Genomic DNA, 13,634 nt, shown 5'->3' on the forward strand with positions numbered 1-13,634 from the left:
GTATTTTTCAGTCTCCTTTTGTGTGGATACCTTCTCGACCATTTTCCCTTGGAGCAGAGTTCTTATTTCTGCAGACGAAGTCTAAATAACTTGGGAATGGAGGCAAAATCAAATCGCTGGAAGGATAGCCAAAGAGCCAAAGTGACAGACACTGAAAGACGCAAAGGTATGGTAACAGACCTCAAGTGTCTTTAAGTGGGGCCGCAGAAAAACGTTTTTCTGGCGCCTTGAACCGACGTGAAGACGCCCATTAGGGCAGTGTCTCACAGGCACAAGCCTGCGCATCTAAAGTTTTGTCACCATCATTAGTCACTTAGTGCCTGGAAACTTCTAGAGTGGATGACCACCCATAGAGAGTTTTGACTACACTGATGTTTACCTGACCGTACATATCCATCTGGTATCCGTGTAGCAGTCAAAGGATTAAGTCGAAGAAGCCCTCCGTCTGAGAGACGCAGGTCGAAAACACCTTCTCTGCTGGTTCCCTGAAAGACGCAAGTCGAAGCCCTCCTCGGCTGGTGCCCAGAGTATGGAGTATATCTAGTCTCTACATTGATCTCCTGAGACCTTATTTGTCCATAAGCACCTTGGATGATGCCTGAACCAAATATGTGCAGTCATCAGTAAACACTATGTTCCATATCTCGTATTCCTCTTCTAAGCCAAATAGTCTTATAATGTTCTCTTACCTCCCTCGACCCATTTGTGCATTCATATCACCCATGACTACAGTAACTTCAGTTGATTCATACTGCTTTATAGCCCCATCATGTTATTTTTAAAAAGCACCTAGTATTTCATCATCAGCATTTGTAGTTAGAACAAACTATCTCTTTGGTTCTGCCACCTCACTTCCACTAGTCCTAGGAGGTTTATCTTTCTTATTCCTCTCAGTTTGCTTGACAAATACTTCCATTCCAGTTTAGCGTCTACACATTCCATGAGTTTATCTGTAAACATCCAGAATTGGTAACGTTCTCTTGTTGTTGGTTAGTCAATACCTGACACGCATTGCACTCTTGACTGGGGACAACATTTTCAGTAATTGTACTACTGCTTCCCTTATTACTTACTAACTTTTTGCCTGTCCATTACACATGGTAATGGCACTATTCCTACACCGGGCAGACTGACCAACTACTTTGTGCTTGTCAAACTTATCCTAGGTGAATCTCACATCTTTACTGTCACCCTGTACTGCCATTGGCCTACAAAGTTGATAAGCCAGTTCTGCAGCTCCAGTCTTCTTCTGGTCTTACCCAACAGATCAACACTCATCTGTTTTTGTCCATCAGCCAAGACGGATTTCCAGGACTGGTGAATATGAGACAAATGAGAAACTTGAATTTTTTATTCATCAAATGAAAAATTCCATGGCTGAAACTTGGTGCTGAATTATTCCAAATAAGCAGTGTAAAAGATGTAGTACATTAGTTATATCATTGATCACTCACATGGTACTACAATGTGCGAATTGAATAACGGATTACAATTGGATACACTTGAAAAATTAAATAAAAATCATCAAGCAGGTAAATACAGTATCTTGCTCATTGCAACATCAGTTGAGAGTTAAGTGAGAGATGAAGAGCAATTCTATTAAAAATGTTGTTCAGAAGAACAATTTCGTTGCAGGACTCTGGAAACACAACCGAACATTGGATTGGAACCATGCAAGTCGCAAGATGTCTATAACTTCATTTTCTGGTCATTATTTTTAAAATTTAGTAAATCTGAAATAAATTTTCCTAAAGTATAGAGAAGACATTCGAGACAATTGAAATATAAAATTACAGTTATAGTGATTACGGATTTGTTTAAATTTGTGAACAAAACAGTGAATCTTAACGAAAGCACCTTTGTTCTGAACTTTACAATGGGAACACATTCCAGACTAAATCATACAGACAACCTGACAGAGACTACGCTGTGCGCATGAGAGACAGACAAAGAACCGTTATGACAGAAACAAATAGCTGAGTCGACAGGAACACAGATAACAATGAAAACGGGGAGACGGTCAGTCATCTGGACAGAAAGCGAGGCAAGGATTATATAAGGTGTCCATAAAGTCCCCGTACCATTCTGAGCAATAAATAGTTGTAATGGTACGGGGACTTTATGGACACCCTGTACTTCCACGGAGAGAAGAAAAATCTATAAGTCTATGAAGAAAAATCTATAAGTCTATGTAAATCCTTGAAACATGTGCTGTAAAACACACAAAGTCCACTACATTCCAATCTGCATTAAAAGCTATAATTTAATTGAGCAAAACTTCAGTTCTTAAAACGAATGACTTTGATCACTATAACAAATAAGCCCACTTGAATTGCAAGCACGCTGTGTGATGCCAGTTTGTTTTGGGTGTTCTCCTTCCCTGTTGTATTGGATAGCGTCTTGTGATTATGAAGGATACCAAGACCAAGTCCAGGAATGGAAAATTGATAAACTACCATTCAAACGGGTCAGAAAGTAAGGAAATTCTATTCAATACTACTGTCATTTTCTACGTGCTTACTTGACCGGTATTTGTTTTAGGCCTACACACTTTGTCTAAGACTTGTCTTAAAGCATAAAAGTCTAAAATTAGAACATAAAATAATCCTCCAATTCTAGAAAGTAGAAAATCTTGTAAAAGGTCTTGTTTTACTGTCAAAACTGACAGTCTGGGTGCTTTAGAGGTAATTGCAGTCATCTGATTAAGTATAGCTACAAACAGATGTCACGATTTTTTGTCCTTCATTTACATTTAATTACTGAAAATGAACTACCAAGTGCTTATAAACAGTGTGCTACAGATCCTCAAAGAGAAATGCTAACATGCAGCTACTGCTGAGATAGACCACCGCCTCAGAACAACTACTGCTGAGAAAGATCACTGTCTCAGAATAGCTACTGCTGAGATAGACCACTGCCTCAGAACAGCTACTGCTGAGATAGACCACTGCCTCAGAACAACTACTGCTGAGAAAGATCACTGTCTCAGAACAGCTACTGCTGAGATAGACCACTGCCTCAGAAAAACTACTGCTGAGAAAGATCACTGTCTCAGAACAGCTACTGCTGAGATAGACCACTGCCTCAGAACAGCTACTGCTGAGATAGACCACTGCCTCAGAACAGCTACTACTGAGACAGACGATTCAGCCTCTGCACTGCCTCAGAACAGCGCTGTTCAAGTACTGCACAAAACCGGATGAAGAATAGAAACACTGACGCTATTTTTATGATCGAGACTAGCACCACGAGCAGAAACTTCACAATGAGAAATGTGATAAAGGCAACACATCCAAGACTGCACAGAAGTAAAGTGACAGCCATTACATTGACGAGTTCGGTGATGACTTTTCCAATGAGAGAGACTACAAGAAATGCTGCCACAATAACAAACATACCAGAGGAGATTGCCAACACAGAGATGAGCAAGATGATAGAGGCGGAAGTGAAGAAAATCCTTTTTGTTTTCAATTTGCAACAATCTAGAATTTCAGAGGAAAGTAAGTCGGAACCTCCTGAGTAATGTGTAGTACTACTCTGCTCCTTTGCAGATTCTTCAGTAGTCTGACTCTCCTCTTCTTTGTCTGAGGAAGAAACCTTAAGGTCTTGTATGTCAATCCATCTTTCGTTGTTCCACTCCTCCTCTGCTATCAAGATGTCCCAGTTTTCAATCGCCACAATGGCCTCTTCTCTTCGAATTATGTCTTCCCATTTGTTCCCAAACACGCCCTTTTGTATTTCTGGTACACACATCTCAGTCTGGTCCAATATGTTCCATAAATTTCTCTTTGCCTGAGATGATTTTTCTCTCCTGATTCTATACTTCCTTCTGCCCAGGCGCTGCCTGTACAGGATGTATCGGGACGCCTTTCTGCCCAGGGATTTGCTACGCGTTCGGATATCTATTTTCGGGGGAGTGAACTGGACTTTACTACTACGTGGCTTGTCTTTCGCACAGTGATCCTCACACTGGCACTGTTGCCAGAACAGCATGAATTGCTCACCTGATGGCAAAACTGTCTGAAAATTTTCGAATTGATTTTGCCATCCCCTCGAACAGTAGAGTCCTACTTGAACGCAAATGGTTGAGCCTTGTGCCCGCCAGATTTCTTGAAAGGTTCCATCTGTGTAAGGATTTGTATAAGAGGTTGTTTTGTGCTCAGAATTTCCTTGTGTATTTTCTTCTACACTGTAAATGTCCAGGTCTCCCGTTTCCCAAGGGGCACCCATGACATACTTATTTCTATTGTTGTTCAAATGAAACTCATTGCGTTTGCGCAGGTTACGTGTCAGGTCATGTGAACCAATCTTAGGTTCTTCCATATCAGATAACTCAGAATTATTTTCACTCTCCAATGCAAAAGAATTTCTGTCCTTGCCAGCTGGCCATTGATCATCAGAATTATTACTGTTTTTCTCTTCTGATTCTTCATCATCATCGTCATCAGAGCTGCCTTCTTCACTTTCAACAAACTTCCTTTTACGTCTGTGCCTGAATCGTCTTTGAGACTTGTACTGAGTTACAGTGGTCACTGATCGATGAACATCTAACTCATCCAAGAAGAATTCTAAAGCTGCGTCTGTGGTTTCCTTGTTTATTTTCGAAAACTGGGAAGCCAGGTTATAAAGTTGCCGGAGAACACCTTTCAGCGTCCCCAGTTTCAATTTCAGATTGAGCAGCTCGAGGGAGGTGAGCATTTCGTGGCAGACTTCGTTTCGCTGGTAGGTCAGCCACCTGATCTTCTTCCTGATCTTCTCAAGGATGTCCCTGTTTTCGTCTTCCACGAGAACCTTGTCCATAACTTTCCGGGTCAGCTGGAGGTCGAAGAAAACTTCGCTCGGGTTCGAGGCGAGTTTCTCCTTGTCGTAACCTTCTTCGATCAGTTCCATGGTCACATGCCGCCTCTCATTTTCCAGGCAGTAAGTCTCAATGCTTTTTGTGCCATTATCAGTGCCATCCATGGAGGAGTACACGATAAGAAAGATATCTTGGGATGCAGCCGCTGCCAGCTGCGTGATGTTCCACCAGTATCGAGTTGCCAGCTCTTGTCCTGTTGTGAACGTTGGAGTGCTTTTGTACATGGCGTACTGCGCTCGTGCATGACAAGTATGACAGACAACAGGACCGAAATTAAAGTTGCCGATGATAAGCCTTTAGCGTTTCCTTCATGAGCAGTTCTTTGAGAAGCCAAAGGAGTTAACATCTTAGTGCTTGAGATTCTATGGCCCTGTTTCCTCCAAGTGCTCTGCACTGTCATTTGGTCATGTGGCTGTGAACATTTCCCTACGTTGGGGCCTGTTGGATCTCCCCAGGAAATGCTGCTTCTTCTTCCTCTCTTATTACTGGAAGGCCCGCTTACTCGCTACGTTACCTCGTTGTCAGCCTGAAAAGAAAATACATGCTTCAATGTTGTTTTTATGATTATTTTTGTTCTGCCAACTGCAATGTTACAACTGGAAGACTAATAGAGCAATGTAACCACTTAGAAACTTGATTAGTTAAGTTAATAAGTGGGAGTGTAAGTATATTTGGTTGTCCTGTGTAGAACTCGTTATATGCAGTGCAAATTAATACACGTTATTCGGTTGCAGAGAAATTAAACCTATCTATTTTTATTTTCTAGGATTTTTTATTCGATACATTCGAGTATATAACTGTAACACGTCAGGTATTTCATTCTGTGTCGGTTACAGCTGTGCAACCTGTATATAAATAAAACCCTTGGCAGAGGTAGGGCCATCATTTTTATTATTACTTTGCCGATGAACTCCATTCATATGAAACCACACCGGGGCCATTAACTTGAAATTTAATCTTTCAAAGTAATCTTTCTTAGATAGTGACTCCCAAGGGTTTGGGCAATTCGTTACGTAGGACTAATATTTCTTGGGGTTCGTTACGAAGGACTAATATTTCTTGGGGTTCGTTACGTAGGACTAATATTTCTTGGGGTTTGTTACGTAGGACTAATATTTCTTGGGGTTCGTTACGTAGGACTAATATTTCTTGGGGTTCGTTACGAAGGACTAATATTTCTTGGGGTTCGTTCGTAGACTAATATTTTTCTTGGAGTTTTGTTACGTAGGACTAATATTTCTTGGGGTTCGTTAACGTAGGACTAAATATTTCTTGGGGTTCGTTACGTTGACTAATATTCTTGGGTTCGTTAACTAGACTAATATTGGGTTCGTTACGTAGGGACTAATATTCTTGGGGTTTGTTACGTAGGACTAATATTTCTTGGGGTTTGTTACGTAGGACTAATATTTCTTGGGGTTTGTTACGTAGGACTAATATTTCTTGGGGTTTGTTACGTAGGACTAATATTTCTTGGGGTTTGTTACGTAGGACTTATATTTCTTGGGGTTTGTTACGTAGGACTAATATTTTTGGGGTTGTTACGTAGACTAAATACTTTGGCTTGGGGTTTGTTACGAAGAAACTAAATATTTTTTGGGGTTCGTTACTAGGACTAATATTTCTTGGGGTTTGTTACGTAGGACTAATATTTCTTGGGGTTTGTTACGAAGGACTAATATTTCTTGGGGTTCGTTACGAAGGACTAATATTTCTTGGGGTTTGTTACGTAGGACTAATATTTCTTGGGGTTTGTTACGAAGGACTAATATTTCTTGGGGTTCGTTATGTAGGACTAATATTTCTTGGGGTTCGTTACGAAGGACTAATATTTCTTGGGGTTCGTTATGTAGGACTGATATTTCTTGGGGTTTGTTACAAAGGACTAATATTTCTTGGGGTTCGTTATGTAGGACTAATATTTCTTGGGGTTCGTTACGTAGGACTAATATTTCTTGGGGTTCGTTACGTAGGACTATTATTTCTTGGGGTTCGTACATAGGACTAATATTTCTTGGGGTTTGTTACAAAGGACTAATATTTCTTGGGGTTCGTTACGTAGGACTAATATTTCTTGGGGTGTTACGTAGGACTAATATTTCTTGGGGTTCGTTACGTAGGACTATTATTTCTTGGGGTTCGTACATAGGACTAATATTTCTTGGGGTTTGTTACGTAGGACTAATATTTCTTGGGGTTCGTACATAGGTGCGAGTTCGTTACATGAATTTCAAAAGAAATATGTAAATTATTATATTAATTTTAAGTAGAGTAGTTGACAGCGGAAGAGGGGAAAACATAATTGCAAAGACAGTGTTTAGTTCAGTCACTAACTATATTCTGTTTTTTTCCATCTGTCCATCCGCCTGTGGTGTTTTTGTATGGTAACACTGCGTCCCAGGCTTTAGACAGTTACATTCAGCTTACATTCAACGATTATAATAATATCCTATTTCGAATATTAACGGTGTAATTCGCATACAGTAAATTATTAAAACACTTTTCAGTTGCAAATGTACACCCAGATATCCTTTTATTTACCTAAAACTTACACAAAGCGTAACTATCTAAAGCCCGGGACGCAGTGTTACAATACGCAAACACCACAGGCGGATGGACAGATGAAAAAAAAAAAAAAAAAAAAACTATAATGCATGGATAGGCCTACATCCTTTCCTACCTGTGTGGTGGGAATATTTGGTTTTCCAACGGTCTAGCATATATGTTTGTTTATAAGTCCCCAGAGCATATATGTTGTTAATTTTACGTCATTATGTAAGAGTCTTCTGCAAGGTGCCTTAGATATAAAGACGAAACCAATCAACCAGTTATCGTATAAGCAAAATACAAGACAACAGTCATGATTAAATTCACCACCTAAAACATTGAGCACCAACAAAGGTTCATTATTACATCGACCTATACTACGGCACTCACCTTTGCCAGAACAATAAAGATATATATTTTAATCGATGCCTTTTGGTCCACCTGTCACTCGCTTGAGCCTAACCAGAACTAACCTTATAAATAAGGATCGTAAGGCAACGTAGCTTGAAACGGCCCAGGCATGACGTAGTGTTTACCCTGTGTTGGTATAGCAATATAGATCGTCCTGCTTTCGCCGCTCTTTGGCGGCTGCTTTTCACACTTGCGGGTGGTTTGAACAAGTTTTGTAATTGCAGGGTCCATCTCCTAGGTGGAATGAACGTCAACATTTTATTTTTATACACTGATAATTCATCGGTCTTCTACTGGTACTACTTACACCCTAGCAAGCACGGGTAATTAAGTACGTAGGAATTCAACAACACTGCTTTCGCCGTTCTTTGGCTGCCTTTCACACACACACAGATGTCATGAATAAAGGTTTGTAATTATAGGGTCCATCGCTAGGTGGCAATGGGCCTCTGTATTTTACACTAATAATGTATCAGTCTAGTTCTGGTACCTACGTATACGCCCTAGCAAACAACGGTAATGAAAAGGACTCCAGCCCAACTCATGAATTCGTTAGACTGTACTTTAAAGACCGAAAAATATACGAAATAAGGCCATGAACCATACCTACACGATTTACCACTTAAATACATTTTCTTTCCAGTGATAAGAAACGACAGAATACACCTAGCCCTACGATATCTGGCAGAAACAAAAGAAAAATGTCACAGCATAACAATCCTGCGTTAAATTCGTATTTCAGGTCATCAGTTGTATCTTATTTTCACTCACATTAGAAATCTCTCTCTCTCTCTCTCCTCTCTCTCTCTCTCTCTCTCTCTCTCTCTAACCAATCATCACAATAATATCTCTCTTAGACTTAGATGGTCAATAGCCTTGGAATCAGAGTTATTTTTGGCGTTCTTTTCTGCTAATTTCAGTTATTGTGTATTATTATCGTTGCTACTTGAAAACACATCTTTCCCTTGAAGTAATGATTTAGTTAATGTAGGCCTGCACAACACATCCCTGAGTGCTGCTCCGATACCTAGATAATCATTTGCGTTTTTTTGTTCGCTTCTAATATATTTTCACTACTTAGGTGATTCTTCCAAGTGATATGTTTACTTGCATTTTGCCAGTAGCTTTGTTGATATCGCCCCAGCTTTCTTTGTGAGAAGACATAGCTCCTTTTCCTTCCTACTAACGCACAAACGAACATATACCAAGGTTTACTGATAACAGCTGTTCTGACACTGATTTAACGGCATATGTTGTCACATCAACAAAAGCTAATACTATTTCCTCATAATTGATATCTAAGAATGGACTGACCACACAGTGTAGTATCTTAAATGAATTCAACAAACATATTAAAGAGCTAATAGGAACGTCGAAGTCAATTTCTCTTTGACAACCATTTATTTTTGTGTGTGCATAAATGCTCTCGCGTAACTGTGTGTACATAGCATCATAGTTTTCACTATAAGTAAAATCTTTTAATTATTTATTGGTTCGACGACCTGAGCAAAGGCATTTGCCGAGTCACATTTAGTGTGTGAGCATATATGTCGGCCTCTAAATGCGAGGGAACGAGAGCCGTGTTATATAAATAAAAGACATTAACAAAGTTAATGATATGTAGGTATGTGGTTTTAAACAAAGCTCTCTCAATTCTGAGGTATGTAAATTAGCTGTTGAAGTTCATCAGTTTCGGCAACAAAGAACTATAAAGAGCTCTTGAACAGTATCTGTTTTACTTATTTTCAAACAAAAGATCGTTTGTGCCTCTCTAATCTTATCTAGTGTAATTCGGAATAAAGCAGCTGAATGTATTGGTTATCTTTAATTAATATGATTGCGATGAATACCGTAGCGAGTTGGCTATTTTCTGTTACAATTTTTATCTAATTTCCTTATTACCGATTTACTAAGAATTTAATTTTCCCTTATATCAATTAAACTAAGTCTACTCCTTCTTGACAACAGTAAAGATATTGCTAATATTTTCTTCCGAACGATAAGAAAAAACGAAAAAGGACAAAACAAATTGACAACTTTAGATTGTTGTCATTAATGCCAGATGCGAAGCTAGCAAATAGATGTAAACTGTCGTCCACTGCGGGTTTTCTGAGCTTCATAGATTCCTCGTCATATTGGTTAATTTTGTTTAAGCATTGAAAAGGAAAAAAAAAAAAATTTTCCGACCTTAAACCTCTAGTTTTTTTAACTTTAAACTGAAAGTTTAAAAAGACAATCAATAAGAAAATAATTCTTTAAATGAAATTGAAGTATATAACTGGTTCTGCATCGGAATCTGCAAAGGCCTTTGAAACAAAAAATATACGTCCTACTTTTTTTCTTGCTTTTTATCGCCGCCACGAGAGATCTGAAATTGCTAAAGCGTATAGTAGGTACTATCGAGAATTTTAACTGATGTTTTCCTTTACATATACCTACAGATAAGTTGCTGTTGACAGATAGGCTACGCCTCTCTGCCTTCCTTCCCTACATTCGCATGGTATAACATGACTTTTTGTTGTTGTTTTTTTAGTGAAATTTTTGGTCACTAAAAAGTACTTCAGGGAATTACGGCTATCCCATATAGGATGATAACGGTCAATGCCCTTCACATATTTGGCGTCTCACTTTCCGAACATCCCACATCCTACGCTGAGAGACCGCTACTTCCCATATGGCGTCCTTAGATACGAAGCGTATACACCTGGTGTTGAAACGCACGTTTTTTTTTTCTTTATTGCAATCGAAGGAAACGGCGCCTTATCTACCTAAGACGTCTTCGTGGGACGCCTTCTTATCTGGACCCTTCAGATCGTCACTTGTCTTCTCCCACAACACTTTAAGCCAAAGTCCTGAAATTCCCAGCTTAATTATCATTTTTATACATATTCGCATAATCAAAGTTACATCTGAAGAAGTCTTTATTTTAAAATTATACTGGAAATCGTGGTATATCGAATAAAGTCTGTTGCTGTGTTTTTTTTAAGGGTAGAGGAGTTAAGGCCACTGCAAGAAATGGGGACATCTTGGTGCAGGTGACAGTCTCTTCCTGGGAACCACGGTGACTGCATGGAACCTTGCAACATTAATTCGTTGTCTTTAGTAACATTTCTATAAATAAATCCATCTTATTATTAAGAAACTGGGTCATCATCATTAACTTTAAACAAGAAGTAAATGAGAAAAGAAATTTATAACACAATGAAGCCAAGAAGTTATAAAAACTGATTAATATCCTATTTAAAATGTAGGTAGAGATATGTCTTTATTTATTGTTAGACTTTGCAAGTGTGTAATTTTTAGAGCTGGGAATGTTTGCTGAATACACAAAAAGAATAAAAACTAAGTACAGTTCAACAAGCAACCCTTTTCAATAATAATATTGTTATTATCATTCCCTAATCTTTTACTACAAATAACTAAAACACTCTCATAACAAAGGTTTTAAATTGCCACCACATTCTGACCAAGATATGGAACGAAAGCTTCAAAGAGCCTTTTATGTCACTGTAGACCCACATTATTATATATGAAAATAACAAAGAAAAACAAAAACGAACGATTATGCTGTGAAGTCCAGCAAAAACCGGCAAGTTTGTTACACTTCTATTTTTCATTAACATTCATCTCCTTCCTTCGCTAGCAGCTTTAGGGAGAATAATAAGTTTCAATTGGGATTTTGGATTTTGGACTGAAGATGAACCCAGGGAAGGTTCGAAAGCTTTTTGTCAAGTTTTAAAAGTTATACACGGACTCTCAACACTTTGTATTATTGTGGACCCTTTAGAACAATAAGTTCAAAGCCGTAACGAATCCTTTGTGCTTATGAGAGGTAAATCAGGGAATCTGAAAAGTGCTCTCTAATTATCACTTTGTACTCGAATTTTGCACTTAATCGTGCAAAACAAGCACCGAAACTGTCACTGAATAATCTTACAATCACGTAAGAGAGGGAGAAAAAAAATGTGACTACTTCTAGTGTAAATAAATAAATAAATGGAGCTTGCTTGGCAAGGCAAGAGTTTTGGTTAGATATTCTCATGTCTTGTTCTCTTACGTGTTGTATGCATATATAAACAAAGTTATATATATATAATATATATATATATATATATATATATATATAAACCGTCATAAAATAGACGTTACCCAATTGCTTCGCCCACTTGATGATTTCTTTAAAGTAGCACTCCATTTGCTTTAAAACACAGATAAAGAAAATAAAATTGCAGTGATTCCAGTTTTCTTAAAGCTGCCCCATTTATGGTAAAGTAATTTTTTAATATATATATGAACAACACGCCAGTTTTCCTGTGATAAACCTAGCTACTTGTTCGCTTCATGCTTCCAACTATTTCTCCATTAATTCGGCGGGATTTTCAAGAATATAACGTCAATGTACTTAAAGAAATGAATCTTATGATTCTGAAAGAAATAATATAGGAAGTCTGCGTGTAGTACTATTCCCAGAACACGCAAGATTTTCTGTGTAAACCTATTTACGTCATTTCTTTTCCCAATGATTTATCCATAAGTTCTACGGTGTTTTCAAGAGTATAATGGCAATATTACACAAAGAAAGGAATAATTAATATAAAAAAAAAGACTTCAGCGCGTTTTTACCTTCTTTGCATCAATCTGCACTTTATGGCGGTGACTTTATTGCTCCTCTGGTTACTTCTCTATTCATTCGACGAATTTTTCGAGAATATAGCGTCAATATATGCAAAGAAATTATTGTTGTAATCCTCAAAGATGGCATTATACATATAAAGAAATGAATGATGCATAACATTTCAAGGATAGCATGACGAGAGACTGCTTTTCTTTTATCAATCTGCACCCTGCCGTGATGCGACAACGCTGCCTTCAGTGTTCGCTGAAGTTATGCGATGCATTAACGGTCCCTTGGTCACGTCAGATGATCAAGTTGTATATCCATTGAAATGATTGGGTACGTAGAGCGATTATATTTCAATGTATCTGATTTAAAGAAGACAGGACATTGTAACAATGTTTGATTTTGATTTATGTGGAGTGTGCATGCCTGTACTGTGTCCTGACAATCGAAAACTTCAATGTTTTCGTCGCCTTTATGAGTGACTTCGATGTTTTTTTTTTTTTTCTTATTTGTTTTCAGGAGCTATCCTTGTCGGGATAACATCAAGTTGATAACTTGGGATAAAGGTTCGGGATGTGCCGGTGTATATTGATATATAATGTTTTCAGTATATTTATTCGTTGGCAATATATGAGGCTTGGCTATGAGTCTGTTTAGACTGGGATGCTCGAACCGAGTTTAGCCTTGCTAACGTAGGTAATCTAGGTAGGTAGGCTAGTCATTATCCTATATTTTGTGTCGACAGTTCGCCAAACCTTCAGCCCATTCTAACAAAAATGGCCCAGATAAACCCTTGCCAAGTCAAATTTGTCTTTTCTTAATGTTAAAGAGCTATACCTACCTAGGCTATAGGTAGACTAGGTACTAGAACGCTACGTAGCTAGCTACCCAGGTAACGTACCTCAGCCAGGTATACCTAATCAAGGGCCTTGCCCTCTGTACCCCAATTGCTGGCCTAGCCCTAGGATATACCAACTGGATAGAACTGTAAACTACTAGGCTAGGCACTGCCACGGCCTGGTTCCTGCCAGTCGCTAACATGAATATTTAGGTAGTACCTATAGGTACTTGCCTTTTTTTATGTCTTGTTTATGTTTATGATATTTGCCATCTTTTTGTGTATGTTTTTACATTCATCCCCAAGGGGCTAGCTCAGGGGTGGCCAACCTTTTGTTTCCCATGCACCAATTTTCTTCA

At 38.5% G+C, this 13,634-nt stretch overlaps 2 protein-coding genes across 7 annotated transcripts in view; one reads left to right on the plus strand and one right to left on the minus strand.

Moving 5' to 3' along the window:
* Positions 1 to 1,336: 1,336 nt before the first annotated feature.
* Positions 1,337 to 8,499, minus strand: LOC135218439 (uncharacterized). Of its 2 annotated transcripts, none has more exons than XM_064254754.1 (2): positions 7,879 to 8,499; positions 1,337 to 5,384 (listed from the first exon to the last, which is right to left on the minus strand). In XM_064254754.1, the coding sequence occupies exon 2, from the start codon at positions 5,080 to 5,082 to the stop codon at positions 3,130 to 3,132; it is 1,953 nt and encodes a 650-aa protein (XP_064110824.1). In that variant the 5' UTR covers positions 5,083 to 5,384; positions 7,879 to 8,499; the 3' UTR covers positions 1,337 to 3,129. The 2 variants fall into 2 exon arrangements, with proteins under 2 accessions (XP_064110824.1, XP_064110823.1); XM_064254753.1 differs by having other exon boundaries at positions 7,796 to 8,499.
* Positions 8,500 to 12,657: 4,158 nt separating this feature from the next.
* LOC135218366 (uncharacterized protein KIAA2013 homolog) overlaps positions 12,658 to 13,634 on the plus strand; it is a 93,442-nt gene continuing 92,465 nt past the window's right edge. For 4 of the 5 annotated variants that reach the window (XM_064254621.1, XM_064254620.1, XM_064254618.1 and 1 more), the window contains exon 1: positions 12,658 to 12,770. The gene's annotated coding sequence lies outside the window, so the exon portion shown is untranslated. The remainder of the gene's footprint in view (positions 12,771 to 13,634) is intronic. The other variant, XM_064254623.1, reaches the window with a different exon arrangement.

This window comes from Macrobrachium nipponense, chromosome 9 (genome assembly GCF_015104395.2).
Source record: "Macrobrachium nipponense isolate FS-2020 chromosome 9, ASM1510439v2, whole genome shotgun sequence".
Classification (NCBI taxonomy): domain Eukaryota; kingdom Metazoa; phylum Arthropoda; class Malacostraca; order Decapoda; family Palaemonidae; genus Macrobrachium; species Macrobrachium nipponense.

Bases quoted from the DNA above. Each gene is read 5' to 3' on its own strand.
- LOC135218439 (XM_064254754.1), bottom strand. From the start codon at position 5,082: ATGTACAAAAGCACTCCAACGTTCACAACAGGACAAGAGCTGGCAACT.